At 37.1% G+C, this 16,898-nt stretch overlaps 1 protein-coding gene across 1 annotated transcript in view; it reads right to left on the reverse strand.

The window, feature by feature from the left end:
- Nucleotides 1–16,898, reverse strand: part of LOC137661472 (dynein axonemal heavy chain 5-like) — a 186,717-nt gene that overhangs the window by 81,977 nt on the left and 87,842 nt on the right. The window contains exons 46-54 of the mRNA XM_068397024.1: nucleotides 15,149–15,366; nucleotides 13,921–14,232; nucleotides 8,789–8,878; nucleotides 8,454–8,690; nucleotides 7,760–7,927; nucleotides 3,595–3,801; nucleotides 2,268–2,597; nucleotides 682–888; nucleotides 352–594 (exon numbers count right to left, since the gene is read on the reverse strand). Of these exons, the coding sequence (XP_068253125.1) occupies nucleotides 352–594; nucleotides 682–888; nucleotides 2,268–2,597; nucleotides 3,595–3,801; nucleotides 7,760–7,927; nucleotides 8,454–8,690; nucleotides 8,789–8,878; nucleotides 13,921–14,232; nucleotides 15,149–15,366 (2,012 nt within the window). The remainder of the gene's footprint in view (nucleotides 1–351; nucleotides 595–681; nucleotides 889–2,267; nucleotides 2,598–3,594; nucleotides 3,802–7,759; nucleotides 7,928–8,453; nucleotides 8,691–8,788; nucleotides 8,879–13,920; nucleotides 14,233–15,148; nucleotides 15,367–16,898) is intronic.

Genomic DNA, 16,898 nt, shown 5'->3' on the forward strand with positions numbered 1-16,898 from the left:
TGAAGAAAGCATCATGCATCAAGAGACCTTTGAGAAGGAGGTAACTTTCAGAGATGCAGGATGACATTCACAATGTGCACTGTAGAAACAAATGAGTTGTACTTTGCATTACGCAAGGCAGGAGAAAGAAAAGACAGGGAACTGCAAAGAGATGAAATAATTTGTGAGAGCGAAGGCAGCTGGGAGACAGCAGTATGGCTTTACAGAGTTTATTTGTAAGGCTCGTTGCATACAGGGCTAGTCATTCTGAGCTGTCTCCAAAATAATTTGATAGAAACATACAAGTTTCAGTATCAGTAAGTGCAAAAGACCCAGCACTTTCTGTATTAATATAATTACAGGCACTAATACCTTGAAAAATACTAAATCCATCTTTGCTCCTCTGATGGTTTCATTGTACTGTTGCATGAACATCTGTAATCTTTCAGCCAAATAATCCAAAGATGGGATAGGCTCATAAATTTTAGGAGCCTTCAACTCTGCATCATCAGGTTCATCTCCAGTAGCTTCTGGGACATCATGCAAGAAATCCACAAAGTATAATTCGGTGGATTTATCTTCAAATAGATTTTGACCATGTTCTGCAGAAGCAATCTACAACAATACATTAGGGATTGTCTTAGTAATGAAACATTTCATTGACCTCTTTCTGTGGCAAACACTCAAACACTATTTGCCTACCTTTTTCATCATATCTTCAAACCAGTCTTTATCACTTTGGCTGATGAACCTGTCTGCAATAACACGTCTGCATTCATGCTGGAACAAGGCTATCAAAACACTGATGCTCTGGCAGACTTCAGAAGTAACTGTAAGTATTCCTTGCCAAATACGACTGAGGTCTCGTAAATTAAAGATGTAATGAAATTTAGCTGGAGTTGGTAACATCTACAAAATAATGTCATAAGCTATATTCAAATAACTACTAAATAAAAATATTTTCTATCTAGTAACAAACGAATATGGAAATTTTCACAAACTTCAAAATCAGTATTGCGTTAATGCAGAAATACATGCTTGGCATTTAAGAGGTAACAGTAAAAATGAAGAAATTACAGTAGCATTGACCAGCTCTTTAAATTCACATAGATTTCACTCAATTTTCTTTGAATCTTTCGGGTCTCAGGAACATGGACTGAGGGTAGCCAAGACAGGTTAGTTAATGATGGCATTAAAGGCCACAGTAAAAATGTCAGCATTGCTTAACCTGTGGTGTTGCTCCTGCCCTTTCTTCCAGACAATTCCCGTCACTCTCTTTTGTCCTTTCCAAGAAGATGTGAGGAAAAGTTCATAAGGAAAAGGAAAAGTAGATGAGGAAAAGCAAAAGTAGATGAGGAAAAGCAAAGAAAAGAGAGCAGAAAAATGAGAAAAGAGGATTTGAAAAAATAAACAACTTAGCAAAAGCTACATTTTCCTTATAGGCAGTTAATTAGCAGTAATAAGCACAATTTCTGTTGAATATACTGGTTAATAGTTGACTGGTCAATAGTTTCACTAGAACTCTCTCTATTTCTCTGTGTAAGCCAAATTTATGTCTACAGTTGAGTTGTTTGGGAAATTCTGACAAACCTTTTTTGGACTAGAAAATATCATTTATCAAATCCCTGCCTATCTCTATCTTTCCATCACTCTCCTCTGCTTTTCTTCGTTAGAAGATCAAATTTGGCATACACTTCTATGCTGCAATTTTATTCTTAACTTTTCAAATTTCATTCTACACAAAAATTTTATTTTCTATTTCAAAGCAACATTTGCTTAGGAATTGCAGTTAAATGTTTTTACAATGTTTGAAACTGAAGAAGTAAATACTTCGAATTTACTAAATAGCAGATCTCATTCATTTTAAACTGATTCCTTCTCCACCAAATCTGACTTCTTTCCTTTAATTCAGAACTTTAAATTTTCTCACAATCCCAAACATCTTCACAGAAGATAAAAATATCTAATTTTTAATTTATGGTTCCTTATGCCCTTGACATTTTCTCAACCAGAAGACCTCTAAATCTTCCTATCAGCTATGCTTACTATATTATACTCATACAATGTAATTCTTATATTAGCTATAGAAGTCACTGCATATGATTATATTTTTAGTCAGCTAACTAGGTGCTGATAGTAACAAATTCAGAACAGAGGCATCAGCCAGCAGTTATACATACAGGTCACAGCTTCACAATATGAACACACATGACAGTACAAAACACCTGGGTCTTGTTGTTTGTCATGGTACCGATATTTCAAAGGCTTCTTAACAGATGTAATTTTACCTTCGCTTTTGCTGTTTGCCAAACCTTTCGAGTTGTAGCTACCAATGCTGAAGCCAGTTTACATATTTCTGCAGGGAAACCTCGTTGTTCACAGAAATAACCTTCAGCTATTGTTCGAAATATTTTGTCAATAGAGGAACTGGAAGGCAGTGTGCAGTTGTAGATGGTGAACTGGCGTTTCAGGCGCTGTGGGATGTCGTTCCGACCTCCCCCAGGGTGAATCATAGCAGCTACAAACTGGATGTCAACCACATTCATGAATTCTCCTGGCTTCTCCAAATTGTAGAAACCTTTCTGTTCCATCAGCTGTCTTACAATCTCATTGGTGATCTAGTTATCATCAAAAAAAAAAAAAAAAAGAAACAGAGCAGTTAAGTATTTCAGGGTTCTCAACTTAAAAAAAAAAAAGGAAAGAGGAAATCTCCAGTATAATAAATTAGTAGACAAAAGGAAAGACATCTCTTATCTTTCTTAATTTCAAGTATTCTGCTGGACCCTTCAGCAATTTATAAAACTTTGCAACATGCTACCAAGTGCTCCGATGCAGTGGATTGGCTGCATGTAAGCTTCACGTGGTAAGTAGTTGTGGACATGAGGTCAGATATTCAACTGGACTTCCATAATATCAATCTAAGAAAATTGAGCACTTTAAAGTTTCAAACCAGACTATGTATCCAGATTGACACAGGCACTTAGATAGTGACAAAGAATGGTTAGTTTAGCACAAAGTATAGTTACACATTCACTTGTATAGAGACAGTGAGAGAACAGGATTACAGAGCCATACTGGGAGCAGGAAAATTACTTTTTCTCAGCAATAATTTTTTTTTAATTTAAGTCAGGTTTTCAGAGTATAGGTCTATAGGTATTCATATTTCAATACCTCAAGACATCTCGCTAGTCTTGGATGTCAACTGTGATGTTAGATTTCATCTAATAATAACTGTACTTTGAAGTCCAGAGCAGATGGAAGAAGGAAAGGGTCTCTGATTGCTGCTTGGATTTGCATGCTTCCTTTCCCAGATTGGTTCTTAGTACAGCTGGTTTGGAAAGTCTGCAAGCTCTGTACGTAACCAAAACAAGTCTTAAAAGTTACAATGATTGCACCAAGTGGCTTGATGCTGACCCTAATCTTTTGGGACTGACAGCTTACCACTCTTGGCAAAAACTGGCTTGGGGAAATTGCTTTTAGTAGATGTACTTGGTCTAGTCCACATTATGATAGCTTTTTCCTAAACTTTCCTATTTTTGCAACCCACAGATCAGCATTTCCATCAGCAGCAATGGTAAGACCACCAATTCCCACATGTTAACACTTCCCTTTTACCTGATCACCCCATTCATTAATCACAGGCATGTTGATGTCATCAATAAAGACAGTCATTTTCTTCCCTGCCGGAGGACCGTATGTCGTGCCCATTCTTTTATCTATGTAACTTTCTATGCTCCTCTGGAACATATTTGGCAGAGTTGCAGAAGAAAAGTTTAAGCATTTGGTCAAGTGAACATCAGGATCATACTTGCTTGTGTAATCCTGCAAGACAAATGAATCTTAAGTAAAGTGCACCAGTAACTCCAGATGAATTCAGCCAAAAGGGGATGCAGACGCTCAGTAGCCCTGCAAAAAAGAGACATCTACAAAATCTCAGCCCTGCTATTAACTTCAAAATGTCAAAGAGCAGTTTATTTAAGACAAATATACCATCTCCAACCTCTCAGTTAATGTTTTGCATAAAGTTTCTAAGTATTAAAATCTATAAACTTTTAACAGACTTCATTAAGTGTTACAACAAGTAGACGTGACAACTCAGGATGCAAATAAACTTTGCATTAGCAGTTGTTATGGTTTTTCTAAAATTCAAGCTGTTAGTGATGATCTGTTACAGCAATCTGCAAGGAACAAAGGAAAAATGAAATTCTTTTTCACGTTTACACTACAGCACCATATCTTACAACAAAAGCAGTGTAAAGGAAAGGTAGTGTAAAATTAAACCCAGCTACATTGCATTTACTGATATTTATCCTCTCTTATTGAAGAAAGGAATCCTTGAGTTTTACGAATTCATACAATTCCCACAGCTGCTGCTGATGCCTTAAAGCAACAAAGTTCCACTTTTCGTAGTTAGTGAGGTTTTATAATAGAACCGGAAAGAAAAAGATGTAACCCTGGAGTCACACCAAGGCATATATATAAAGCACGGGAAATATTTTGTTTAGCAAGGGTCCTGGGACATACATAGAAATAGTATTAAAAATTCCAGTCTTCCAATATTGTTTCTTTTTAAAGATCCAATTCTTCTGCAACGATGACAAAGTTGAATATTATATAAATTCTTATCTTTATAACAAGGTTAACTAGAAATGTTCCCATTTTGGTACCTCAGAAAAATAAACCTATATCTGCTGATTAAGTGCTCTTAGAACAACTCCAGTGAGATACACTCTGTGTGACAATAGAAAGGAAGATACACTTAAGTGCCCTCAAAATATTTTGATGAATAGTCTTAAACTGTTAACTTTGTTGATGCAATGTTCATACAATGATCTCAATTTAAGAAAAGGTGCACTTCAGAAACAAGTTTCTCTCAGACATCACACAAATGACAGTTTACACATGCAATGTACATGCAACAGTCCTGTATTTGGTGAGTACTCGTGACAGCTGATGGGTTGGTGCAGGTCACTGCTCAGACCTCTCCTTGGGGATCCAACAGTTTGAACAAAACCAATGTAACAGGTGCAGGTGCTCAGGTGCTGGCAGTGGGGGCTGTGGGGCAGCCCTTTGCAAGAAGAGGATGGGGCTCCTGCATGACAGATATAGCTGGTTCCAGCCGGCTCCAATGGAGCCACTCAACCTGTGTAAGAAAGGGCAAAATGCTGCCTGGCAGTTGAGAAAGAGAAGTGAGAAAAACATGTGAGAGAAACAGCCTGCAGACACCAAGGTGAGAGCAGAAGGAGTGGAAGAAGGTGTTCCAGGAGAGATTCCCCTGCAGCCCGTGGAGAAGACCATGGAGAAGACCATGGTGAAGCAGGTTACCCTCCTGCAGCCCATGGAGAACCACACCGGAGCGTGGTGCACCACTGCAGTCCCTGGAGGTCCCCAAGCCACAGCAGGTGGATGTCCTCTGAAGGAAGCTGTAGTACATGGAAAGCCCACATCAGAGCAGGCTCCTGGCAGGAGCGGAGGCCTGTGGAGAGGAGCTGACACAGGAGCAGGTTTTCTGGCAGGAACTATAGCCCGTGAGGGACCCACACTGGAGCAGTCCGTTCCTGAAGGACTGTGCCCCATGGAAAGGACCCATGATGGAGCAGTTAATGAAGGGAACAGCGTGAGGAGGAAGGAGCGGCAGAGAGGAGCTGTTATGGATTGACCACAGCCCCCATTCCTCATCTCCTGCACTGCTCAGGGTGGGAGGAGGTAGAGGAGTCTGGGATGAAGGAGTGGAGGTGAGCCTGGGAAGAAGGGAAGGGTGAGGGGAGGGTGTTTTTAGTATTGTCGTTGGTTTTCACTATTTTTAATTAAAAATAAATCAAATTAATTTTCTCCAAGTCGAGTCTGTTTTGACCTTGATGGTAATTGGTTAATGATCTCCCTGTTCTTCTCTTGATCCATCTCCTGTTGAGGAGGGGGAGAGAACCAGTGGCTGGGTGGCGGTCTTGCAGCCAGCCAAGGGCAACCCACCACAACTATGAATATACAACCATTTAAAAAAAACACTTATGTTTTAGTCATTATGGCATTTCAGAATCTTTACATGGTAACAGTAATATTCTACAGTACATAAATGATGAGAACTATCTTTGAAAAAGAAGAGGTTATTTAATGGGATTATTTTTCTTAGTTAATCTGTCAGATTCTGGATGCAATTTTTAACTCTACCATACCAGTCTCATGCTAAATTCTGGGGTTTTTGCAATTCATGAATTAATAGTACAGAGAGTAAAGGTCTTAAATAACATTCTAAATTCCTTATTTTGATATATACTGATACCTTAATGCTGAAGATTATTTCAGATTAATTCAGATTACTGCCTGAAGTGTCTTTACTTTTTCATTAAACCAGCTGCTTATATCCAGAAATTTCTTTTCCTAGAGGTATAGTAACGTAAAATTCTACAGAAGGTGAAAGCAGAAGAGGAACAGTTGTGAAGGCAGTTAACTTTCACTCCTAACCTTAAATGAGATCAAATATCTACTGGCATTATGCTCCCTTGTGTAAGGAACATACTCTGCTCTATAGAATAGACACGGGATAAGCAACTCCCAAGAATCAGTTCCAATTATTTTAGGGACAGGAATGTCAGCTGAAGACTGGAGGTTGCCAGTATCTGGCCAAAATCCAGTATGCAGAATATCAGGACCACCACCCAGACCCCGCCTCTTCACTCTGCTAAAATAGTTCTCTAGCTGGTGCCAGGAACAGAAGTTGACATTACACCGGCATGCATGTTGGCATCAACAGCGAAGCCGAAAAAGCAGTATTAATGGCTGCTGGCATTGGTACAACTCGCTTTATGTCAGGGCTCAGAAAGCACAAGGCTGAGGGACACAAAATGGCTCCAGATTTTAAGCAAGTCAAAGGTCAATTTAGGCCAGTGTTTTTCAGTTATTTTCAACTTCAAGACCTCTGCAAATCATCCACTGGAGGTACAGATGCCTGTATGGCAAATTCAGCTGTCCCAACAGTAGAGCAGTTTTATTTAGCTGCCTCTCATTGATCAAAGAGTCTATAGATTCCCCTCAAAATCATAGACATCATGCTGAAGACCATCACACTTGCATTTTTTCAAATAAGGGATGCCAAGTTTGGTGTGACATCTGTGTTTGTTCAGCCTTTTGATTATTGACTCTTCTGTAGTAAGCTGTTATTTTTTTTAACTGTCATATGATTAACCTGCACCATTTTACAATATGGAAAGCATGGATTTGTTAATTTAATAGCAGTCCTGTTATTACTTTCTTCTACAGAAAAAACAATATGTCATTTTCAGTGAAGGAATTAAGAGAGCAGAAAATAAACGCTAAATTTACCCTCTGAAAAATTACCCTGAGTGAAGAAGGAAGTTCTTTATTTCTCCTCAGTTTGGCTTGTGAAGAAAGTCTGTGCAACAAGGGTGTACAAAAGATCAGTTCACACATGGCATCACTGACAAAGCATGGGGAAATAAAAAATCCTCCAAGGATCAACATTTTCTTAGCAAAATCTCCAGTTTGACTTCTCAAGAGAAAAGAAAGAGTATGAAAGAGCATTTATCACATGACCTTGTGGCCATGGTTAGCAAAGTTTAAAAGAACCCTTTATATTAAAGTATAGATATGTTTTTTTGCTTGTAGGCCATGTGAGTACTGGCAAAATGCCTCAGTAAGAATGCTAGTATGTAATCTGAAGAAAAATCAAATTACTCTTACACTTCAATTTAACATTTGTGACAATGTCAGTTATTGCAACGTTATCATACAAAGATACTACATGTTTTTGTATTCCACCTACCTTAATCATAACTGTTTTTGCTGTTCCCTGTTCCCCAATTAGCAGAACAGCTTTTCCTTGCCTCATGATCGTGTGCATTAGAAAGTCGGTCCGGATACTGTCTACATTTGGAACTAGAATGGAAGTATATTCTAGTACTGAATCTTTAGGGTAAATATATTCAGGGACCTGAATAAGAAAGAGATGCAAAAAGTCTGAGACTTTCTACCTGCCCAGACAATTACTTTGCACCAGAACACAAAACCAAATGTACTTTATAAAATGTACGTTAGCAAAACTTTTCTTCCTGAAAGCCAAGCATCCATTTATAATCAATCAGTACCCTTGCCAAACTTTTCTAAAAGGGTGTTAGACTGATGGGATATTTTCACTCCACTATTCTCCGTTACACAAAGAAAGCTTTTCCTTGCTGGTAGTTCTTAAATAGTAGGGTGACAGACAGTAGGCAAAGCTAAGATCACTTCTGTTTCACTTCCAAAGCTACTTCAAATGTATGTTCCTATTCTCTGCCAAAGACATTTATGGAGAAAAGAAAAAAAAAATCTTTCAAAAAAGAAAATCCTGAGCATTTGGTAGGGTTAATCTTCCTAAACAAATTATGCAGGGTTTGAAATAATAAAATAATATGCCTCTTACCAAATACATCTTTCCTATGTACTCATTAAGAAAGCTCAGCATGACACAGCATACGAACCTTCTTTGACCAGTGCTCCCACTGGCCACAGGCACTGATACCAAATTCAAACATGGTTTCTTCTCCACTCACAGCTGGAAGTTCTTTCACTGCAGAGTGCTTCCGTAGGAACAGCTCCATTTTCAGCCTGTCATCCGGTTCCAAAAGGGCTCCGGCTGACCACATTACAGCAAAAACAAACAAGCGAGCAATATGTTTCTCGCTGAGCTGCTTCTCATGTCGGTTGGATAATAAACCCTGTCAAGTAGAAGCAACATGTAATGACTGCCCTCCTAGAACAATGTCCCAGCACAAATAACAGAATGAGAGAGAGAAAACCTGAATGTTATATCTACCTGTAGGAGGTCAATAGCTTGTTTGATGTACATACATTCTAATATTGGCATTTTTGGTGTTACAGCAGAGAAAACAAAATCTATCACATCCTGGAAAGGAAAAACATCATTTGAAGAATCAATTTACCAGTTTCAATAGTATGATTTATTCTTAGATGAGACCAATTTCTTAATTCCAAATATGTTTTAAACTTTATTCCAAACAACATTTTTCCCCATTTCTGGATTATAAATATTCAGATGGACTATGAAATTTTGCTAACAGTAACATAATAGAAAAATAACTTTGATATACCACAGTCAGCAGAATTATTCATGTGAACTCCATACAGCAATTTCCTGAAGAACAATTTGAAGACTGCTTTTCAGTTACATCAGGGATCTGCCATTTATGGTCTCCACTGGAGACTTTAATCTGCCATTGCCATTTTTGTAGTGGGAAGATAAAAGCACCAGAATTGTTGCAATGATACATATATAATGCACAGCCTCACCACTGTAAATGTCTATCTATCATCTGATCAGTTCTGACTGCACCGTAATGTACCTGTCCCTCTTGACACCAATACTCTCAGTTTTCTGTACAACTCTGGCAGAATCCAAAGGGAATTTTGCAATCTGGACTTTCCTCAGGATACTCCATAGTGATGGCTACCATGCCTGCCTTTGACAAGTATTCTGCAACATCTTTAGTAAAGTTTCAAATTGATGTAAAGTCCTCTCTGAGATTTGCAGTGCAGAATTATTTAAAAATGTCAATTGCCATCCATAGTACAGACTGATGTAAATTACAACCTACTTCCACCTTCATTTAACGATTTTTAATATAATTCCCTCCCTATGGGTTCCATTTGCCTTCATAATCTTTGGAAATCAACACTGCCTACTCATTCTGGGAAGTAAAACAGGGACACTATGGGAGATAGTAATTTTGGAGGGTTTCCATTTATGGCTCCCATGTCCTGTCAGTGAGAAAGCTAAGGCAATGAAGGCATTCAATCACCCAAAGATGTAAACAATCACCTAGATATTTTTTAAAAATCAGTGAGCTGCTTACCCACACACTTAACCAGTTTGTTCCAATTTTCAGTTTACTTTTTTTACTACTAAAGTTCTCTAAGTACCCTATGCTGAGTATTTGTTGGCACAGAGACTGAATCAAGATTTTTACCCATTCTCCTGAGTTCCATCTCACTAGAGTAGTGGATAACACACACAACAAAGATACATATTATGAGAAAAAACTCACTTAAGCATCTTAATCTAGAATAGGGCTCATGGCTAAGTGGTCTGAGAAAGAAGACAGTCTGAATGTGGGCATACATAGGAGGAGAAAGTCTTAGAAAACATCCCTTTTCATGTTATTTCTTGTTGACTAGCAGAAGTGCTTCCACTTCTGTGTGTTGCTTTTTGTAGCTTACCCTCTTAAAATGAGTGTTTTGCCCCCAGCAGTACATAGGGTGCTCAAGTGACTAACTGGGGGTTTGTGGCTTCCACAAGGAATGCCACTGAAAGCAGTGTGGGAGATTCAAATCTAAAGAAAGACCTTTAAAACTTGGACCTAAATCTCTCTGAGATTCAGTTTCTTCATGTGTAAAACAGACTAGATGTTTCACAGGGCAATGCAAATTGTTTAATAGTTTATTTAAGACACTCAGAATAAAGATATTTCATAAGTCAAAGTAGTCTGTACTTTCAAGACCCCAATTTTCACCAGAATGAGTGTTATGGTATTTACGACTCCAGTGAGGTTTGTGTAATTCTTGTTCTTTGAGTTTATGGGAAAAAAAAAAATCAGGTGCATACACACTAATACTTTATTACTACTATTTTTAAAACAATATATGGCAGAAAGAAGGATGTAAGATCAATAAAGCAATTAGCATGAATTAACTACTTATTACGGTATTTTGTTTGGACAGGGGGTCTGGAAAAATGAGTTGGGCCATGACAAATACACACAAATTGGATCAGGAATTTGCTATCCCTTAAAAGGAGACTGCAAAGTGAAGTCAGATGGTAAAAACTCATATGAGAAAAGACACTTTCGCACAGTGTACAGTCACTGTGGAACTCACTGGACTGTAGAATGCTCTTTAGGACAAGACGTTGGCAACATACTCAAAAGATTAGACAAGCACAAGAACAATTAAATAATGTAAAGTTATTAGTATTTGTAATACTAATTTGAACACAGCCTTTAAATATTAAAGCTAAAAAGCCCTTTGGATTATATATTCAACTCTATGCTCCAGGGGCAATAGCAGCCTTTACCCAAATAAGATTAGGTTGAGATTTAACATGGAGGGAGGAATAAGTCACATCTGATTACTCTGCTGCTTTTAGGTCACTGAAGTCTCCAGAATAGGTCAATAAGGGATCCACCATACCAGCTTTTATTTAAAAAAAAAAAAAGAAAGTGAGTGCAATTTCAAAATTATTAGATTTTTTTTCATTTAAACAATACATAGACATGCTGAAACTTATGTTACTCACATAACATCTGTCACTAGTTTGAGCTTCACACTTTGCAGACAAACTAAATTACCACACAGGTAATTATTTTAATTATTTCAGTTCTTTGAAACGGTCTCAGATAATTACTTCCATCAGCTAAGCAATTCTGTTGCTTCAGGTAGCAGCATCATTCACAGACAAGAAGTTGGCGGTATAGCTTCTAAATTTAAGCGAGCGGAGACTTTAGATGGGGATGGGAGTTTACTTGAAATTACTCCTAAGCAGGAAATGTTGCTGAGAAGAAAGGACTGGGAAAGGGAGGGTGAAAGACCAACCCCTCAACCACTGTTTTAAAAAAATCCTGTGGAAATAGAAGATAATCTCAATTCAAAATAAGGTTGGTTTTTGGAGGTTGTTTGGGGGGGGGGTTGTTTGTTTGTTTTTAATTTGTCCTTGTCTTTTGGACTACCTCCTGTCTTCTATATAAAAACTAATGACTTACAGTGGAATCTATAATATACATTAAAAGAATAAATACATTCTTTCTACTAATTCACAACTATTATTCTCTGGTGCTTCCTCCTACATTATTGCTACTTGCTGTACCTTTATTAATAATGATTTTATCCAATATGCAGACTATCAGTGACAAATACTGCTTTTATTAGCATAAATAATAAGCGTTTCTTGTAAGCAAATTGGAATTACTACAGCAGTTGTCTTACATATATTTTGGTTGTATTTAGACTGATTTCAAAAGGTCTCTATAGGTATAGTTAAAGACTGATTCTCCTTAGTTACTATATTTCCTTCTATAGCCTAATCTTCATTTTCTTCTAAAAGTCAGATATTTGTAAGCTCCTTATATCCATGCTTTTCTTAATACTAGCATTCAATTCACTAAGGTCTGTATTTGGGGCTTACCTACCACTGTTGATGCATCTTATTTCACAATTTTTCTTTTAGAATTTATTTATCCATTTTTTTTTATTTGGGGGGAAATAATAACTGTAAAAAGAGCCACCTGAACACAAAAGTAGTGTTACCCTCATCTGTAAAATCAGTTATAACTTCTATTATTTGAGAAGCAAAGATATCTCATTAAAAGTGAAAGAAAACTGACAGCATGACAGCTTTCATTTACATTTCGATAGTTCCAAATGCAGCCTTCAGCACAGAACTAACTTCATATTTCACTGCATTTTCATCTCTCAGTCTAATAAAATACACATTTTTCTGGACTTTATTGCTATTGCTTCAGGCTTGGGTATTTTAAATGTTGTTATTATGTTTTCAGAGCAAGTTGTAGCATAAAATATAAATAGAATTGTGGCGAAGAAGCAGTAAATTGACCCACATATACATTACTTTGGAAGCATATCCTAAAATTCATTATCAGAATTGTTTCTCTTGCTGCTGCAGTAATATGTATGTCATAGCCATATTTTGGAGGGAGAACAAAATGAAGAGGCTGTTAAACATTGGTTTTAAAGTAAATGGGCACTGAAACGAAACTTACTTGTAAGAAGACATTCGTTAACATCCAAGGCATTCCAAAACTATATTAATCATTGCTTTTATCATGACTTATAAATAAACTTTCTGAAATGTCACTCAGAGTTCATTAAAAACTGCACTTGTAAAATCCAACAATGATGAAAAATATTACAGGAGAAAACCCTATGAAATCCAACACCAATTACATAAGAAAAATAGCAGGAGAGAGCCAATGTGAAAGCAAGGTGTATAGGAAGTTGTATTTGTTCCACAGATGTTGAGGAAATCTGAAGATAACAACGGTTAAAGATTGCAAAGCAATAACTATTTCTTTAAAAATTCCAAAGAAAAAATAAGAATTTCAGTGTAATTGAAAACAGTATACTACTGAGATTATGCTTTTAGATCCACTATTGAGTACAACCATCCATAATATTAATGAAACCTTTTTAATGATTCAGTATACTAAGGCCAAATGGAGGGGAAAAAACATTCAGAATTCTCCCTTTGGATCTACTGATTGAACACTATTTAGTCAGAAAATGTATCAAAGAGATGCCATCTCAAAAATCTCCTTCGGAACAGAAACATGCATTATAAAATCAGAAGAGACCTCTATAGTCAGGTGTGCTGAGCTTCAGAACACCATGGAGCACAGAACTACCCTTATTTAATTTGAACTATAGAAAGTCTTTTAAAAATAACTAATGGGCCAAATGCGTTCCTGTTGCAGCCAAAATTGATAAAGATGCCACCAGAATTAATCTAGTTTCATTTCTTTCGAATTTACTTCTTTACATTTAAAACAAACAAGGAAGTTTATCCACTCCCTTTATGTATCCTAACAAGAATTAAAATTTCAGTAACAATTACAGCCAAAGAGAATATCTCTGTTTTGCCAACATACATTATAAAATAATCACAGATTTAACAATTCATTGCCAACTAACCTATGCAGACAAAACAAAGCATCCAAATTATTTATCTGTTGTAGCTTCACTCATTCATTAATGTTAGAGATATTTTTATCTCTTTTTTTTTTAAATCTTTCATCCTTATTTTACTCTATAAAGAAAGAGAAGTAAATAATTGAAAAAGCACTGAGGGAGAAACAATGCTCCATTAAATAAAGAATAAGAAATGCAATATTTTTTTTCTCAAGTTGTTGAATTAAGTACCTGAAATACAGCATTAAAGCAATTCCATAGGACATCAGAGTATGAAACAGGTAGCGTTTGCAGCCAAGCTCTTAAAAGAGGCTTCCAATCTAACACCGAAGAACTCATGAAGACCATTCCATTACGAGAAACTGTTGCAGGGGAAGCATTGTCAATGTTGTGAGGTTCAAAAATAATTTTGCAGCTGGGGGACATTGGAATACGATCTCCATTGGCCAAAGTAAGGGTCTTATTATCGTCCAGAACAGAGTTCAGATTTTCAATCCATATTGCATCAACAGGGCCATCCAAAACTATCCAGATATGCTCACCCTAAAAAAAAGGAGACACACATACATGCAACTTTACGTACATTGACCAAAAATACACATTTACTTAATCTCAGAGAACGTACTCTTGGACATAAAAATAAGTCATAATTTGGTGCTGATTAGCTCAGCATGAACTGCAGTTTGTGTAATTTGCTCAGTGATTTTAATCCTCTTGTTATCCTGGGTCACACCAAAAAGGATATTAAGGAATAGTGACAAAAATTAATTTGGGCTGTTCTAAGCATAAAGCTGTCTCTTTCTTCTGCAGAAGTACATCAGCCAGCCAAGCACCCATCAAGGTGGCTGAAAACATTTCCTATTAAATACAGTCACAGACATGGGCACACAGTCAGTCCTTGTGGGATGTTACCCAAGTATTTCATGTAAGGCTTCCCATTTTCCAAGTGAGAACTGAATGAAACTTCTGAAGATTTGAGTGTAATTATGATTCCATGAAACATTATCTGCAGGTTTGATAAGAGAATTGGGAAACGCGTATACTGATTTCTTACCAGAGTCTCCTACATTCTGATATATTTAGTGAAATAGAGTGGCAATGGCATAAAACCAGTCAAAAGAAAATTAGCTTTACTGTCCTCACATCAAAACATGAACAGCCCTTGCTTTTGCATTTGAATGGTAGTACTACCTGCTTACCAAAGGAAGCAAAACTCTTAAAATCTTTTCCAATTTAATTCTGGAACCTCAAGTGGTTGGGAAGCCTAGTGCTCTCTGACATATACACATAATCGTGACTCTGGTGTACATTGAGCTACGCAGACACAAAGCAAAACTAACACTGTATTTTCCCATTTGATTTTATAATGTAAGATCTTTCACATAAGTGACAGGTAATGAGACCTTATAGAAACAGTATTAAACGTCTTTATTAACTATCATGATATGATAACCATTACCTTCTTTGCTTTTAAAGTTTTTCTCCATAATGTAGAGAAAATACCATCTGTCCAGTCATTTGTAGCAACATCAAGGGTACCAAACATCTGGGAAGCTGTGATTGCCTTTGGGTTCATTCTCATCTCTTTATGAGGAGCACCACAATCTGTCATTGCTTTCATCAAAATATTAATGCATTTTGTCTTTCCTGCACCAGTTGGACCTAGAGTCATCATACCTTAAAAAACACAAACATGGTTTAAAAAGAAATGTCAAAATGTCATGCTACCATTTAATGGTTCTTTGCACCAATGATCCTTGTTTTATTTTTATCAAAAGCCAATACAAAAAAGTTGTTTCTCACTTCACTTACTCAATGTTGACTGAAATGGAATTTTAAAATAGTGTTAAAAGGCCTCTATAAATGCCTGCTCTATTATGATAGGCAAGCCTATGTGGGTCTGTGTCTTCCCTCAGGCAGTTCTGTTCCTTTTTCTAATTGGAAAACACAATTGACTTTTGATGTTCACATGCAATAACATTGACATGACTGGCAGTAAACAAAAACAGTAATTTCTAAACGTATTTAATGAGCATGAGTAGCTCCCAGTGATATACAAAATCGAGTGTATCTTTCTGAAGCAAAAAATAACAAAAATACGTACCTGCATCCATCCATGCTGACATTTTAATACATTTTTCTTACATAAAAAACAGTTAACAGCAACCACACTTTTAATTTCATCAGTGTATACACATATTGCCTAAGGAAAAGAAGCCCTGTCTTCAACAATAAATTGAGCCTGCAGTTGATCCTTTTTAGTTATATTTTCTAAATCAACTATTCAAGAGGCCAAGAGTCTGTCCAAAAGCAGATGGGGCATTCAAACTGAGACTTCCAAAGTCATAAGGGAGCTAAAGAACTCCTATTAGCCCTAGAGGAAACTGGGCAACATAATCCTTAGTTGGTTTTGAAAACCTCTTAAACAAAGGTATAGAATAATCACAAACCCAAGTTACAAACATAATCCAGTACAATGCAGACTGCCTCTAAAACTAAAGGGAGCTGAATGTTCCCAAAACCAGTTTGGGTACCCAGACAATCACGTACTCATGCCATATGTTACATATGGGGACATCTGATCCAAGCCCCTCAATGTTAATGGAATGGCCTTTCTGCTGTTTTCAACAGCATTTGGATCAAAACTGTTATGCAAAAGAGATTTCAGGATCCATGTACTGCATCTCCATGCACACATGCACATGTGCGTGCATACACACTCTATTTGCATATATTGCCTCTAATTCAACCTAGAGAAGTCATGCATTTTACAGATTTTTCCTCATTACTTGAAATCCCATGGTGACCTCTCCATAAATTCAAGGCAAGGGTCCACGAGAAGGACAAATGGAAGCCAGGAGAACAGAGATCTTTTTCCCTCCATGCAACAACTTGCGTCATAGAAAGGCCCTGAGGGCCCAAGTGTTAGGCCAATTAGAGCTGCATGACCCCTGGGAATAGCAAGGACATGTGGAGAGAAGAGGCATCTAAGCAGAATGCCACAGTGGATCCTGGAGATTTTTGGGGAACAGTGGTCTGTGGTGTCTCACAGACTAAACAGCTTCTCCTAACAAGAGGCACATTTAATCATGACTGAAATAATTAAAGTTTTCATGGTACCTATATAGATACAGGAGTTAGGATTTGATATGGAACACTGAATCCAACGATCTGGATGTTAAATTATTAATTCAGCACAGCATTAACCA

Source organism: Nyctibius grandis, chromosome 3 (assembly GCF_013368605.1).
Source record: "Nyctibius grandis isolate bNycGra1 chromosome 3, bNycGra1.pri, whole genome shotgun sequence".
Lineage (NCBI taxonomy): Eukaryota > Metazoa > Chordata > Aves > Nyctibiiformes > Nyctibiidae > Nyctibius > Nyctibius grandis.